At 44.2% G+C, this 12,264-nt stretch overlaps 1 protein-coding gene across 5 annotated transcripts in view; it reads right to left on the reverse strand.

The window, feature by feature from the left end:
• Nucleotides 1-12,264, reverse strand: part of PDZD2 (PDZ domain containing 2) — a 325,800-nt gene that overhangs the window by 16,320 nt on the left and 297,216 nt on the right. For 4 of the 5 annotated variants that reach the window (XM_090037894.1, XM_090037897.1, XM_090037895.1 and 1 more), the window contains 5 exons: nucleotides 10,812-11,611; nucleotides 10,586-10,681; nucleotides 7,750-7,894; nucleotides 2,723-6,371; nucleotides 1,688-1,805 (listed from right to left, as the gene is read on the reverse strand). In XM_090037894.1, the coding sequence (XP_089894020.1) occupies nucleotides 1,688-1,805; nucleotides 2,723-6,371; nucleotides 7,750-7,894; nucleotides 10,586-10,681; nucleotides 10,812-11,611 (4,808 nt within the window). The remainder of the gene's footprint in view (nucleotides 1-1,687; nucleotides 1,806-2,722; nucleotides 6,372-7,749; nucleotides 7,895-10,585; nucleotides 10,682-10,811; nucleotides 11,612-12,264) is intronic. The other variant, XM_090037896.1, reaches the window with a different exon arrangement.

Here is a 12,264-nt window from a genome sequence, read left to right on the forward strand (position 1 = left end):
GTCATTTTTCAGATGCTTGTGAGCTAAAAGGCTTCTAAAGTTATGGGAATGCCTCAAATGGAGACAGTTTCCCCCATTTAGATTTGCAAAGCAGCCCATTTCACTATGGATCATAACAACTTTCATGAGAGCGAAATGAACCAGTATATCTATATTGAGGCCAGATATATAATGAACCAGTATATCTACAGCCCGTGGGCCAAATTCAGCCTGCCAGGCCATTCTATCTGGCCCATGAGGCCCCTAAAACTTTCAGAAAATGCATTTGTATCTGCCCCTGGTTGCCTGTGAAAGATGACAGGTAGCCAGCAGCAGTAGGACCTGGGGGAGCCAGTGGCAGGACCCAGCAGCTGAGCAGCAAGGCCTGCTTGGCTCCACCCCACCCCATTGCCATCCCCCCTACTCTCAGCCCCCAACTGGGAGCCTCTGTGGCTTCTGGCCTCGCAACCCTGGGGCTGTTCCCTGCCTTCCTCCATCTAAGTAGAAAGGCAGCTAACATCAGACAGAGAGAGGTGGGGGGGGAACAGCTTGGATCTGCCCAGCATTTGGGAGCTGTGTGGTGCTGGCTGGGCCAGGCTGAAGCCAGAACAGGAAGTGGGGAGGGGGGGGGAGGGTGCAGTGGAGGTAAGTGGCACAGGGAGTAGTGGGGGGAGTTATGGGGGGGCTGGGGGAAGTGGCAGCAGCACAGATAGCGGCAGCGGCATGGGAGGCAATGCAGGGAGCAGCAGGAGCCACAAGAAGTGGCAGCAGTGGGGGCAGGCAGGTATGCAGGGGGTAAAGCAGGAAAATGGCAGGGGTGTGGTGGTGGCAGGAAGGAATGTGGAGCCTGTGCCAGTGCCCTGGGGCCACTGGGGACCCAGGCTGGGGTGGCAGGAGCGCAAAGCCTGGGTGCGTGGTCTGCCTGGCTGAAACGCATGAGGCTTCCACTCAGTTTATGAGAGCCGCATGCGACAGAGCCAGGAGCCCGGCCCCGTCTCTCTCCCCCACCCCACCCACCATAATCCCACAACCCCCACCCCAACCACGTACCCCACACCCCTCCACTCCCCAACCACACACCTGACACAACACACAGTAGGATCATATTTTGAGCTATTATGCAATCACCTTTAGATGCACTTTACAAACATAAATCAGTACAAAAATATTTTTAAATAAAATTAAAATAAGTTATAGTAGATTGGGGGGGGGCGGGGTGTTGTATATAATTTGGGATTTTTTTCCAGTTGCAAAATTGCAGCACCCTCCCTCCCAAAAGGAGTACATCCGGGGCAAGGGGAGGGACGTCTGGTGGCAAAGGTCAGGGGTTGGGGGAGCACAGCATCGGACTTCAGGTCCCAGTACGGTGACCAGGGGCAGGGCAACCATCAAGGGGTGGGATTACCCTTGCTGCCCTTGATAACTCACCAAAACTCAGTAAGTGGTCCTCCACCCAAAATAATTGCCTGCCTCTGATCTATATAATAAGGCCTTTCAAATCAACATTATGAAAGTACAGAGATTTTCTAACATCATGTGTAGTGGTACTATTGATAATAGAAGAGCACAGAGAACAAGGCTACAAGCTGAATTTTAAAATTATTTGGAGTATATATAAACCTACAATTTTAAAAAATACCAGGAACTCTTTATTTATAATTCATCAACCCTGGCCACACATTCTGAGTTTTGATCTTTCATTTCTTACCTCTGCCTGCATTTTAACTTCTTGGAGCATAGTGATGACATCACATTTTGCCATCACTGATGACAAAACAGACTGCAATTTCTGCTGGTCCAGAGTTGAGACTAATAGCTGATCCAAGCTGAATATGTACATAAATGTAAAAGACAGCAGTAAGTTATATTGCTATCTGGGGGTTCACAGACATATTTCAATATCTATGGTTTACTTTACATCTAACACCTATTTAATCTGTTGTATAACTGTTATTTCATTAAAAGAGTAAGAAATAGCATTTCCAATATAGCACCCTTAGACATAAACTGTTGTAGCACTGTCAGTTTATGAAAGTCACATTGCTGACTGCACACGTAGCAAGTATTTTCAGTGTCAAAATAATTTATGCTGTGGCTAGAAAAGGGGAGGATGATTTAAAACAGCAGAGGCATAAAAAAATAAAAAAAAGTCAGGCTGTGATTTTTCCCTAAGGATTTTAGGAATCAACAGTATAAAAATCAAGAGAGCTACATTTACAAGACACTACTTGAGTGAGAATCAATTTGCTAATTGTTATACTGGGAAAGGCAGGCTACGCTAACAGCCAATTGTGGACAGGAGAAAGGAAAGGAGAGAAAAAGCTGCAGACCTCAAATCATAGTGGCTTTATTTCAATGCACTGATTCCAGGAGTTGGTGGCCCTCGTGATCTTGCCAAAGATAGTTTGCTGAAATCCAGCCCTTTTAGTAAGGACATTTAAGCCTTCACTGAAATGGAGCTAGGCAAGGGATACTGATCACCAGAAACAATACAACAGGTCTCAAAAATAAAGCAGGAAGAATGCTACATGTGATTGAAGCCAGACTAAGGACCTGATCCAAAGCCATTCCCATTGAAACAGAATGAACATGGTTGGGTTTGGAGCCCAGTCCTACATAACTGGAAAGTTTGCCTGAAAAAAAGCCAGCGGGAGGGGAAAAATCAATGGTATTTTAGGAAATTACCCCTCTCGTTTACAGATATTTTCAAAAAAACGGTATTAGAAAAACATTAAAAACTCACCTGATTGACCAACTTTTTCCTGAGTGTTTCTGACCTAGGTAGCTATCACGTGGTACTTCATCATCAGATGCTGAGCCAGGAGTTTCTGAACCACTGGTCCAGGGTGCACTTCCTCTGGAAGACAGCCTGTTCAACTTCACAAGGTTAGAAAGGGCAGGAGAAGCACCACTTTCAGCGGGTAGGCCAAGAGACCTCCTAGGTGTAATTTCCAGTTCAGTTTTGAAGTGCGTGGTCTTAGGTTCCACTGAAAAGTCCTCATCGCACAGCTTGTCCAGATCAGGCATGCTCAGTGCTCTGAGCTCCCTGAGCTTTGAGCGGGACATCAACTGCCTGCAGTGACCTCTGTTTCTCCGCATATGGGACACAGGGGGAAGCAAGACATTCAGATCCCCTGAAGTACCTTCACCCTTGCTTTTCTTCAAATTTGCATCATCTTTGCTGCCTTCTGTTGAGTTCTTCTGCACATGGGCTAAGTCTATATTTGTTGATGACTTTGTCAGCTGTGGAGACGGTGGAATGTTGCTCTGACCATCGCCGTATGAACTTAAACTTCGTCTCAGTGCCCGCACTACATCACTTGGACTGGCAGGGGTAACGGAAGTGATACCACTAGAAGATCTTCTGCCAACAGGTGACTTAGAACCACTGGAGGTGGAGTGTATGTCTACAGCTTTAACCGATCTCTCAAAGTGTGCCAGGTTCTCAAAGGATTTGATTCGCTGTTTGACAGAGAAAGATGAAGTAGGGTCATGTGGCCAGTTCAGTTCATAATAGTAATAATTTCTTCTTAAAGGTTTTTGTTTATCTATAACAGAGCAGCTATTTTCATTGGCTAAAGGCTGCTCCTCAAGCCTTGGTTTTGGGATACTTTTGGAAGTATATGTCTGTTCTCTTTCACTCTGGGTGCTCTGGCCATTCAGCATATTTAAATGGACAATTTTTAACGTGTCTGGCTCTTTTTGGGTGCATTTTTCCCCTGCAACGTGGCTCTGAAGATCTTGCATATGGTGTGCTGGAACACCTATAATGGCACCATCTTCCCTCAGGTGACTTGATAACTGAGCTGGCACTGAGTAAGTCCTTGACACTGGTTTTGATCCACAGTATAGACTTCCACTCCCAACAGCATCTATTCTTGTGAAATACTGTGCAGTCCCTAGCTCCTCGATCCAGTGGCTGATCTTTTTATTGCTATCTTCTGCCTTTTCCAACAGCAGCAGCTGTGAAGATGGTGCCAATGAGGAAGAGGAGGAGGAGGAGGAGGAGGAAGAAGAGGAGAGCCTCACTTCAATGAAAGTGCGTTGAATTTCCTGTCCTTCTGGCTGCTCCTGCTGAATTGGGGAAGACCTCAGTGAGGAAGAGTCCTTGTTAGATACTCCTATGATGTGAGGACCAAATGGCTTCATGTTGCCTTCTCCATAATAACTATTTATCAAGTTCAGACCTGTTCCATGATTCTCTACTTTCTTTTTTGCATGCTCACTTTTTGGTGTACCTTTAGGAGACTTCGTTACTTTGAACTGATCTTCTTTTGTTTTAAACATATCACCATTCATCTTACCACCTTTTTCTTCACATTGCACTGAAGCTGGCCTTTCTTTTTGCTTTCCACATCCCCTCTGGTGTTCTGATTCCCCACTAACATTTAGTTCAACATTGCCATTGGTTTTAGTGTCATTACTCTGCTTTGGGCTGCTGTCACCATTCAGCGAGGGGGAAAATGTTTCTTTACATGCAAGTAAAGATAGCTTATTTTCATGCTCTGATTTAAGAGCCTTTGAGGCTGTTGAAAAGCTCTTGCCAGGTTCTGTGTTTGTAGGCATGTTATGGGACACTGATGCTTTCTTTATGAGAAGCTTGGGTGATAACTGTGGAGAAACAGAAATCCTTCGCTGATCAATCCCACTGCTTTTTGCAGGATTAGGGCTAGGAGGTTCTGCATTTGCTTTTGGTTTACTTTTGATGGTTAGACCCTTTAGCTTCTGTCCCGTTTTGGCTCTCTGGTTATTTAACAGTGCTTCTACTACATGCTTTTGGGCTATTCCCTTGGATTCCTGATGTGATTTTTTCTGTGAGGAAGGAGTATGTGGTACAGTGACTCCTTTGAAGTGATTTGTACTGGAACTCTGGATTTTCACATTAGAACCCCTTCCCAAAGTTACACCATTAACTTTTTCATTTTTCTCTGACAAGTCAGGAGCAGTGCTAGTCTTACTTAGATCTTTTGATTTTGGAGAAAGGGTTGACCTGGATGCAACTCTTTGTAATAAAGAGTGGACATGATTATCCTCTGCTTTAGCCAAACTATTTGTTTCCTTCTTCACCAAAAGAGAATGATAACCAACTGTGTGACTGCAATCATCAGCTGCCAATTCTCTTTCAAATTTGGATCCCTCTTCTTTGTCAGGTTGTTCTTTGTCTAGTAAATGGATCTCCAAGCTGTTAACTCTCCTACTCACGCAGGAACCTATCCTTTCGCATTGCAAAGATGCATCATCTTGTACAGATTTGCAGGACTCCATAGACTTTTCACTGATCTCCAAGCTTAGTCTGTCTTCTGTACTTAAAGCACCATTGTTATGGAAAGCACAAGCTACTGAACTTTTTAGGGTATCTTTATCTGGTAAAGTATCTGAGGAAGGAGAGAGTAAGGAAGTGGAGGGAAGTATATTTCCAGTATTCAAATGCTGTGGGGGAATGGGACACCCTTGATCTTCTGGTAGACACAGAGGTTTGTGGAGCTTTGTATCTGGTGAACCATGTTCTGTATAATCCTCTGCTTGTGAAACTTCTGCAATGTGTGGTGGGACTGGCCGGGGTAAGCTTGCAGCAGACGCAAGCCGCTGCTCCTGAGCAGACTCTTGCAGCTCATTATTCATGCAACAAATTTCAATTTGTTCCTCATCTGACTCTGTCACATTACAGGCCCCTGAGGAATTATCAGCAACAGATGGCAAAAGTAAAACATCTCCAGGAGCATCAGGAGCTTCTGTGAGTGATTCTGTGTCTGAGTGGGAGTCCTCTGCAGCACCATACATAGACTTTAGAAATGGACTGTTTCTGCTGTCTTCCACAGAATCGGCTCCAGAATAACTGTCTTCACTCAAACTGCTAAAATTCCTAGAATAGTTATTTAAACAGTTTTTATTCACAGTAAAAAGCTTGCCTGTATTAATGGAATCCAGCACTGATAATCCCAAAATCCCCTGTGCATTAGATGTATAATTGATAGTTTTTTCAGATACCTCATTCGTCACCATCTCTGGCTCAGAATTAGTGGGACAACCCTCTTCTGTCCCACAGTTATGCTTGGCAGTGCACTGCTTTCTAATGGGGCTCACTGCTCTTGGTGATGATTGAGAGCTTCTGTCCTCTGAAGAATTCAGTTTGCTGAACAAGTCATCAATATCCGTGATGGGAATCACAGCACTGACCTCAGCACAGCTGATTTCTGAAGAACCTACTTGCACCTCTTTGGTCGCGGCGGAAGGTGGCAGCATTGTTCTTTCTGTGACAAGGTCTACATCATCACTCTGGGAAGTCCCTTTTTCTAGTTTCCCAGATGCTATTCCTTCTTCAACTACAACGTTGCTGCTGAGTTGGGCATCTGGCCCTGAAAGTATGTTGAGGTTTGTAGGTCTGTCCACATCTGAATCAAGATTTAAAAAAAGCAAGTGAAACACTTAACTTCAATTAGCTATGGAAAACCAGGCACAAAATATGACATGCAAAACCAGACACAAAATATGACAGCAAAACCAGACATGCTTATAAGCCACTTTGATGTTTCCTAACTTCCCTGCAATTCTTTTAATATGCTATGATTTTCACAATCTTCAGAAGTAATCACAATCCAGTGTGACCAAAACAACATACTCAAGGAAGACGCTTTTAGTGATTCTGATTAGTTTTATTTTAAACTCTGAAACCGAAACAGCACGCTCATCATCAAAGCACAAGTATGCAACAAGACAGGCCTATTAACCAACAGAATTAGGAAAAAGAACAGGTAATACCGGCCTTCCATAACTGTGTTAAGTACCTGAAGACTAGCAAAATAATTAGAGGTGCTTAGATGCCCCAGTGATGAGCAACAGAAAATATTTTGGCTCTGATCTTGTAAGCACTTATGCATGTAATTAATTTTTCACACCTGGGTAACTTCCCTCCCATCTAATGAGCATTTAATCCAATCCCAGATAGGTGACTGATACCTGCCATCATTCTCCCCATTCCTACCCCCAAACACACACACAAATAAATACATCTCAGGAAGGAATGTGCACACTTGTGAAGAGTGCCAACCTGCACATACCCCTACTACCAGGAGCCTCTGTGATGCTCAGGATAGCCTGAGGAATGGGGAAGAGAAGTACCTCACCTACCAGGAATTCCTCACAAGCATCAGGAAGATAATCAGAGTAAGTCACCATATATAGACCAATTGGAGTGTATTCTAGCCAAGATAAAACAAAATATACTACTGTACTGTTCTTCCATTCACCTGAACCTCCAAGAAGCTGAGAAGCAATGTTGTTCTTCTCCAAGTATCATTTCCATGCTGCAGAATTCATATATACATTAGGTACAAGGAGACTGCAGTAGACACATACATCCCTACTGGGGGATTTATCAAGGGAAAAATCTGGATTTTTGTCTGATCCCAAAATACTACTTAAAGGTAGACTAACGAGGATCAAAGTACTTAATCTTGGAAAAAGAATGGCCATCAAGGTGGCTGTTGACATCTTCATGCTACTGATGGGTTAATCTCAGTCCCCCTTAAGTAACTCAAAACTTCTAAATATTGTAAGGGAAGAGATATACTAGAAATCTGTGCCTTCAACATTTAGTATAGAATTACAATGCATGCTGTAAATGATGGAAAACCCTGGTTCACTGATGATGTGCTATATCATCATCCTAAAAATAATGTCCTTCCCACTCAAATTATCTTTGAAAGCCAAGTTAGCAAAATGTTTGATCAAGCCTTCCCGTGCTTCAATGTTGTCAGAAAATGCCCTTACCTGGCACTGCTTTCTGCACCCCAAATGTCACAGACGTGGGGAGATTCTGCATAAGCAGACAGATTTCCTCATATGTCATTCCACTGACGGGGGCACTGTTGATGGAAGAAATCTCATCTCCTACAGCCAGCTTTCCCTCCGAGTCCTGATAGAATGACAGATATGAATGAAAATAAATACCTGAAAGGCTCAGTCCCAGAAGCAGAGGGCAGTTTGTAATAGAAATATCAATGGCTTCAGAGCAACTCTCCCAATTTCTAAGTCACAGGACAGAGAACACTGGCAACATTTCATGCAGTCAAGGAAGCAGGCATACAAACTATGCCTGCCCCTGAGGGGAACAAAGGCAAGACCTCCTATTCTTTCCATGGCCCAGAGCAAGAGGCCAGCCACAATCCCAGTGAAGTATGCTGAAAATGTTGCTGAGCACTCAAAGATGGTGCTATGAGGAAAACTAACACAGTCCCTTTCATCTAAAGGGGTTCCGGTATAATTGGTTCTAACGTCTTCAGGGCTTCTCTCAGCAGCGTTGTCTCCTATCTACCACATCCTGCCATGAGGCTTGGGACCCAATAGAACCATTAAACTAAATGGAGTCTTTTAATGACATTAATCATGGCTGGATGTCATGGCTGGAATCAGGCTTTTGGGGGATAGGCTACATACATTTTCCAGCATTAAAAAATAGATCAGTGGCGGAAATAGGAGCAGGACTGAGAAGTCCCAACTCCCAGAGTCCAACTCAAATTGACATGCCATACTTCCTCTCAACAGTAAAGAGTCACTGAGGGCCAGATTCTGTCCCACCTATTACGTACATGAATGGACTTAGAGTAGGGGTGGGCAAAACACAGCCCGCCAGGCACTTTCATTTGGCCCGCAGTGCCCACCAACGAACTGTGTCCAGCCCAAGCCTCCCACCCACAGGGGTGGGAGCAAGGCATCCACACATACCTCCCCCTGCCCTCCATATACCCTATTACACCTTGCTCCCACCCTTGTGGGTGGAAGGCCCGGGCCCTGCCAGCACACCGCTTCTGGGCGGGGTTGCTGCTGCCCCTGCTGTAGCCCCCATGGGGACCCACTTAGCTTCCCCAGTGTCCTCCTATGCGCAGTGCTGGCCAGAGCTGAACAGAGCCGTGACCAGCACCTTCTTTGGGCACGAACGGCCTGAGCACCCCACCTGCTGCTGCTGCTGGCATCCCACAAACCTCACACACTTGCATCCTACCCCCACAACCCTCACCAACATATACCAACACTCCAACATACTCTATGCCCCCCCACACGCAGCCACAGCCCCTCACAACCCCCCCCACAAACACACCCTCCACCATACACCCCCACCACCTACAATAATATAAGACTAAGACTTTTTTTGAGTTTTTATGCGATCACCTCCATATGCACTATGCAAACATATGTCAAAAATATTTTCTGTAATAAAATTAAAATGTTATAGTAGGTTTTTGACTTTTAGTGTATGATTTGGTTTTTTTTTTCCTCATTCTAACATGGCAACCCCCTCCCTCCCAGAAACAGCATCTGCCACATTCAGTGGCAAAGGTCAGGGGTTACGGAGCAGGATTTCCAGTCCCAATATGGTGACGAGAGGCAGGGCAACTGTCAAGGGTGGGACTACCCATGCAGCCCTCGACAACTCACCAAAATTTATTAAGTGGCACTCCAGCCAAAATTATTGTCTGCCCCTGACTTATAGACTTGAGCACAATACTATTCCACTCTGCCTGAATCCTTAAGAAACTGCTACTGTAAAAGGTGGGTTGGTCTTACTCCCGCAACTGCTCTTTTGCGACTCAGTCTTAAGGGTAAGAGGAGGGTGTGTTATAAAAGTAGACACGTTAATGCATTTTCTGGGCTTAAAGGCTAGGAACAGAAATTATACATAAACTGGCATAAGTGATTAGAAACTGGTTCAAATCTGTAACACAACAGAAGTTCAGTGCACATCAACTACTTTCAAAATTATTGAAACTGGTTTAAGATAAACTTGGATGGATGTAGTATCAGACTTAACTGATTTAGGTTAAATCAGCTTATTGTACTGCTTTCCCAAATCCCCTCCAGATTCAAGTTAATGCACAGTCCCCCAGAATCCCAGGATGCTTTGCACCTCCCCCATAAATCCTCCCTTGCAGGGTGGGCAGGCTAGCCTTGGACCACACTGTCTGCTCCAGCTGAGCAGGGAGGCATGATCTAGTGTCTCCTTCCTCCCTTGCTTCTGGCCTTGGACATTGGAGACGTGGCTGAATTTCTGGAATTGGAAGTCAATGTCTGTTTACTTGCTTATCAGTTCAATCTACGCAGTTTACCTGTGAAGCATGAATCAATCCAGCCTCAGACTTTTTCACTATTTGTGCTTAGCCAAACAGGCTAGAAGAGAATCACCCTTACAGGCCTAAGCCCATTTGAGTGCCTAAGAGGTGGTATTGAGCCTGACCCTATAGGTGCTATAACATTGCGCCAAACACTGCTTACAGAGTCTTCAAATGGTTCAGTGATTTAGTTAAAATCCGTTCTATACAGATATGACTCAAATATCCCCAGCATAACAAGTCCAGCTAAAACAGCCACATACAATTTATTATTTGTATTACTACCACAGCACCTAGGAACCTCATTCAGTCATGACTATAACATAACTTCCGGGTGTGGGTGTGGGTGTGTGATTACAGATGGGAACTAGAATTGTTACCTTTCAAATTGAGACACAATTCTGAAGTCTCTTGATAAGCTACCCCTCTTTCTGTCACCAATATGTAACCTGCCACATGAAAAAAAAAATGTAGCAACCCCCCCAAAATAATTACTAACATTGATTATTCCAAGAGCAGTATTTGCCTCTTGACTTTTTCAAGCTTAAATTAGCAGGGGCACGCATACATCTCTCAGCATTTAGTTTAATCGTATTCTAAAAAGAGAAGAGATGAGACATTTTGGCCAAACAGATCTTATTTGCACATGTGCGTATCTCCTTTATCAAATATAAATCTCCACAAAGAGAAACCAAGTAAAACAGACTTGTATTTTTTGACCCTTACCTTCTCAGCTGCTCCTCCTGGCCTTAAGCCCGTTATCATAATTCTTAAGGGTGTGGCTTGGATTTCCAAATCCAGTCCAAAGGATTCATCTTCATTCCGAACCAGAGTCACTATTTCAACATTGCTCTGCTCAGAGCTGTCGGGACCAGTCTTTTTGCTATGAGGAGGTACCCTTGCAACAGGCTTATCACAGAGACTGTGCTCCTCAATCTTCTGCCTCGGCAGACCACGGCACTCAGTGCTCATCATACTTTTTACTCTTGTGACTGCTTTGTGCTCCAGCTTAGGAGATCTCTTTGATTCAAGCTGTGCCTCTCGGAGCTCCTTGACGCACAGGTTACCAGGGCGAAACTCAGGCATGCTTGAGTAATCAAATGCTTTGATTGGAAAGAAGGGAGAGTCCATTTGCTCCAGAGTGCTATCCTCAGACTCCAGGGAGTTGCCATAGAGAGGAGTAGATGCTTCGCTGCCTATGTGTTGAGGTAATTCACCATCCTGACTCCCGTCATCAATTTCAACTGAAGAGGTGGCGATGACAATATCACAGTCTTTCTCAGTGATTTTCTGGCCCTTGTTCCCCTGTCCCCTTTGAAAGTGGGCATCTTCATCCTCATCACTAACATCACCATCATAGAAAACAACCCTCCTCTGTCGCAGAAACGGGCTCCGGACATACTTGGGGCTGCTTCTAAGGCTACCCTGTCGGACACATTCCATGTGCCTGTTGAGAAGACAAGGTGGCTTTCCATTGCTTGGAGAAGCAAGGCTACCCGCTTTCATGGTTCCTGCTTCTTTGGGAGCTACGGGGGGGGGGGGGGAAAAAAAAAAAATACATAATGGTACTTCTTGGCTATTTTTAGACCAAACTGAGACCTCTTCATAAAAGGACCTATATGCTTATTTATTAGAGGAAATGTTTGCTTTCTGAAGTTTTTCCATGTCTTCTGCTCCAAGACATACCTACCATCCACAGCAACAGAAATGACAGATGGTATTATGATTTACGGGTGCTTCTTGAAATCTGTTTACTGCACATCTGGTTTTATTTTCAGCATGTGACTGAACTATGACTATGACCCCAAAAAGAAAAGGGAGCACATGCACTTTTTTATTTTACTTCAAACAACAAGATATCCTTGAAATTCTCCTTATATCTATAGGCAGAGCAGACAAAATCAATTAAAGAGAGAGGCACAAATTCAGAGACAAAAAAGCCATCCTATCTTTCATTAAGAATGTTAGGTGTTCTAAGACTTCATTCTTATGCCCTTCTTGCAAAACCTTTGTACATAATACAACCATAGTTTGTACAGTAGCCTTCTGACAAACCATGTCAAAAATGCTTTGTAGAGCATATAAAGAAAACTGACAGAAGAGTGGGAGGTTATATCAAAGGCATAGGCAAGAGAGAACAGATATATTTTCATCCAAGTCTTAAAATGAGAATAAAGAG

The sequence above is a fragment of the Crocodylus siamensis genome, chromosome 3 (assembly GCF_052110815.1).
Source record: "Crocodylus siamensis isolate JL-2025a chromosome 3, ASM5211081v1, whole genome shotgun sequence".
NCBI lineage: Eukaryota > Metazoa > Chordata > Crocodylia > Crocodylidae > Crocodylus > Crocodylus siamensis.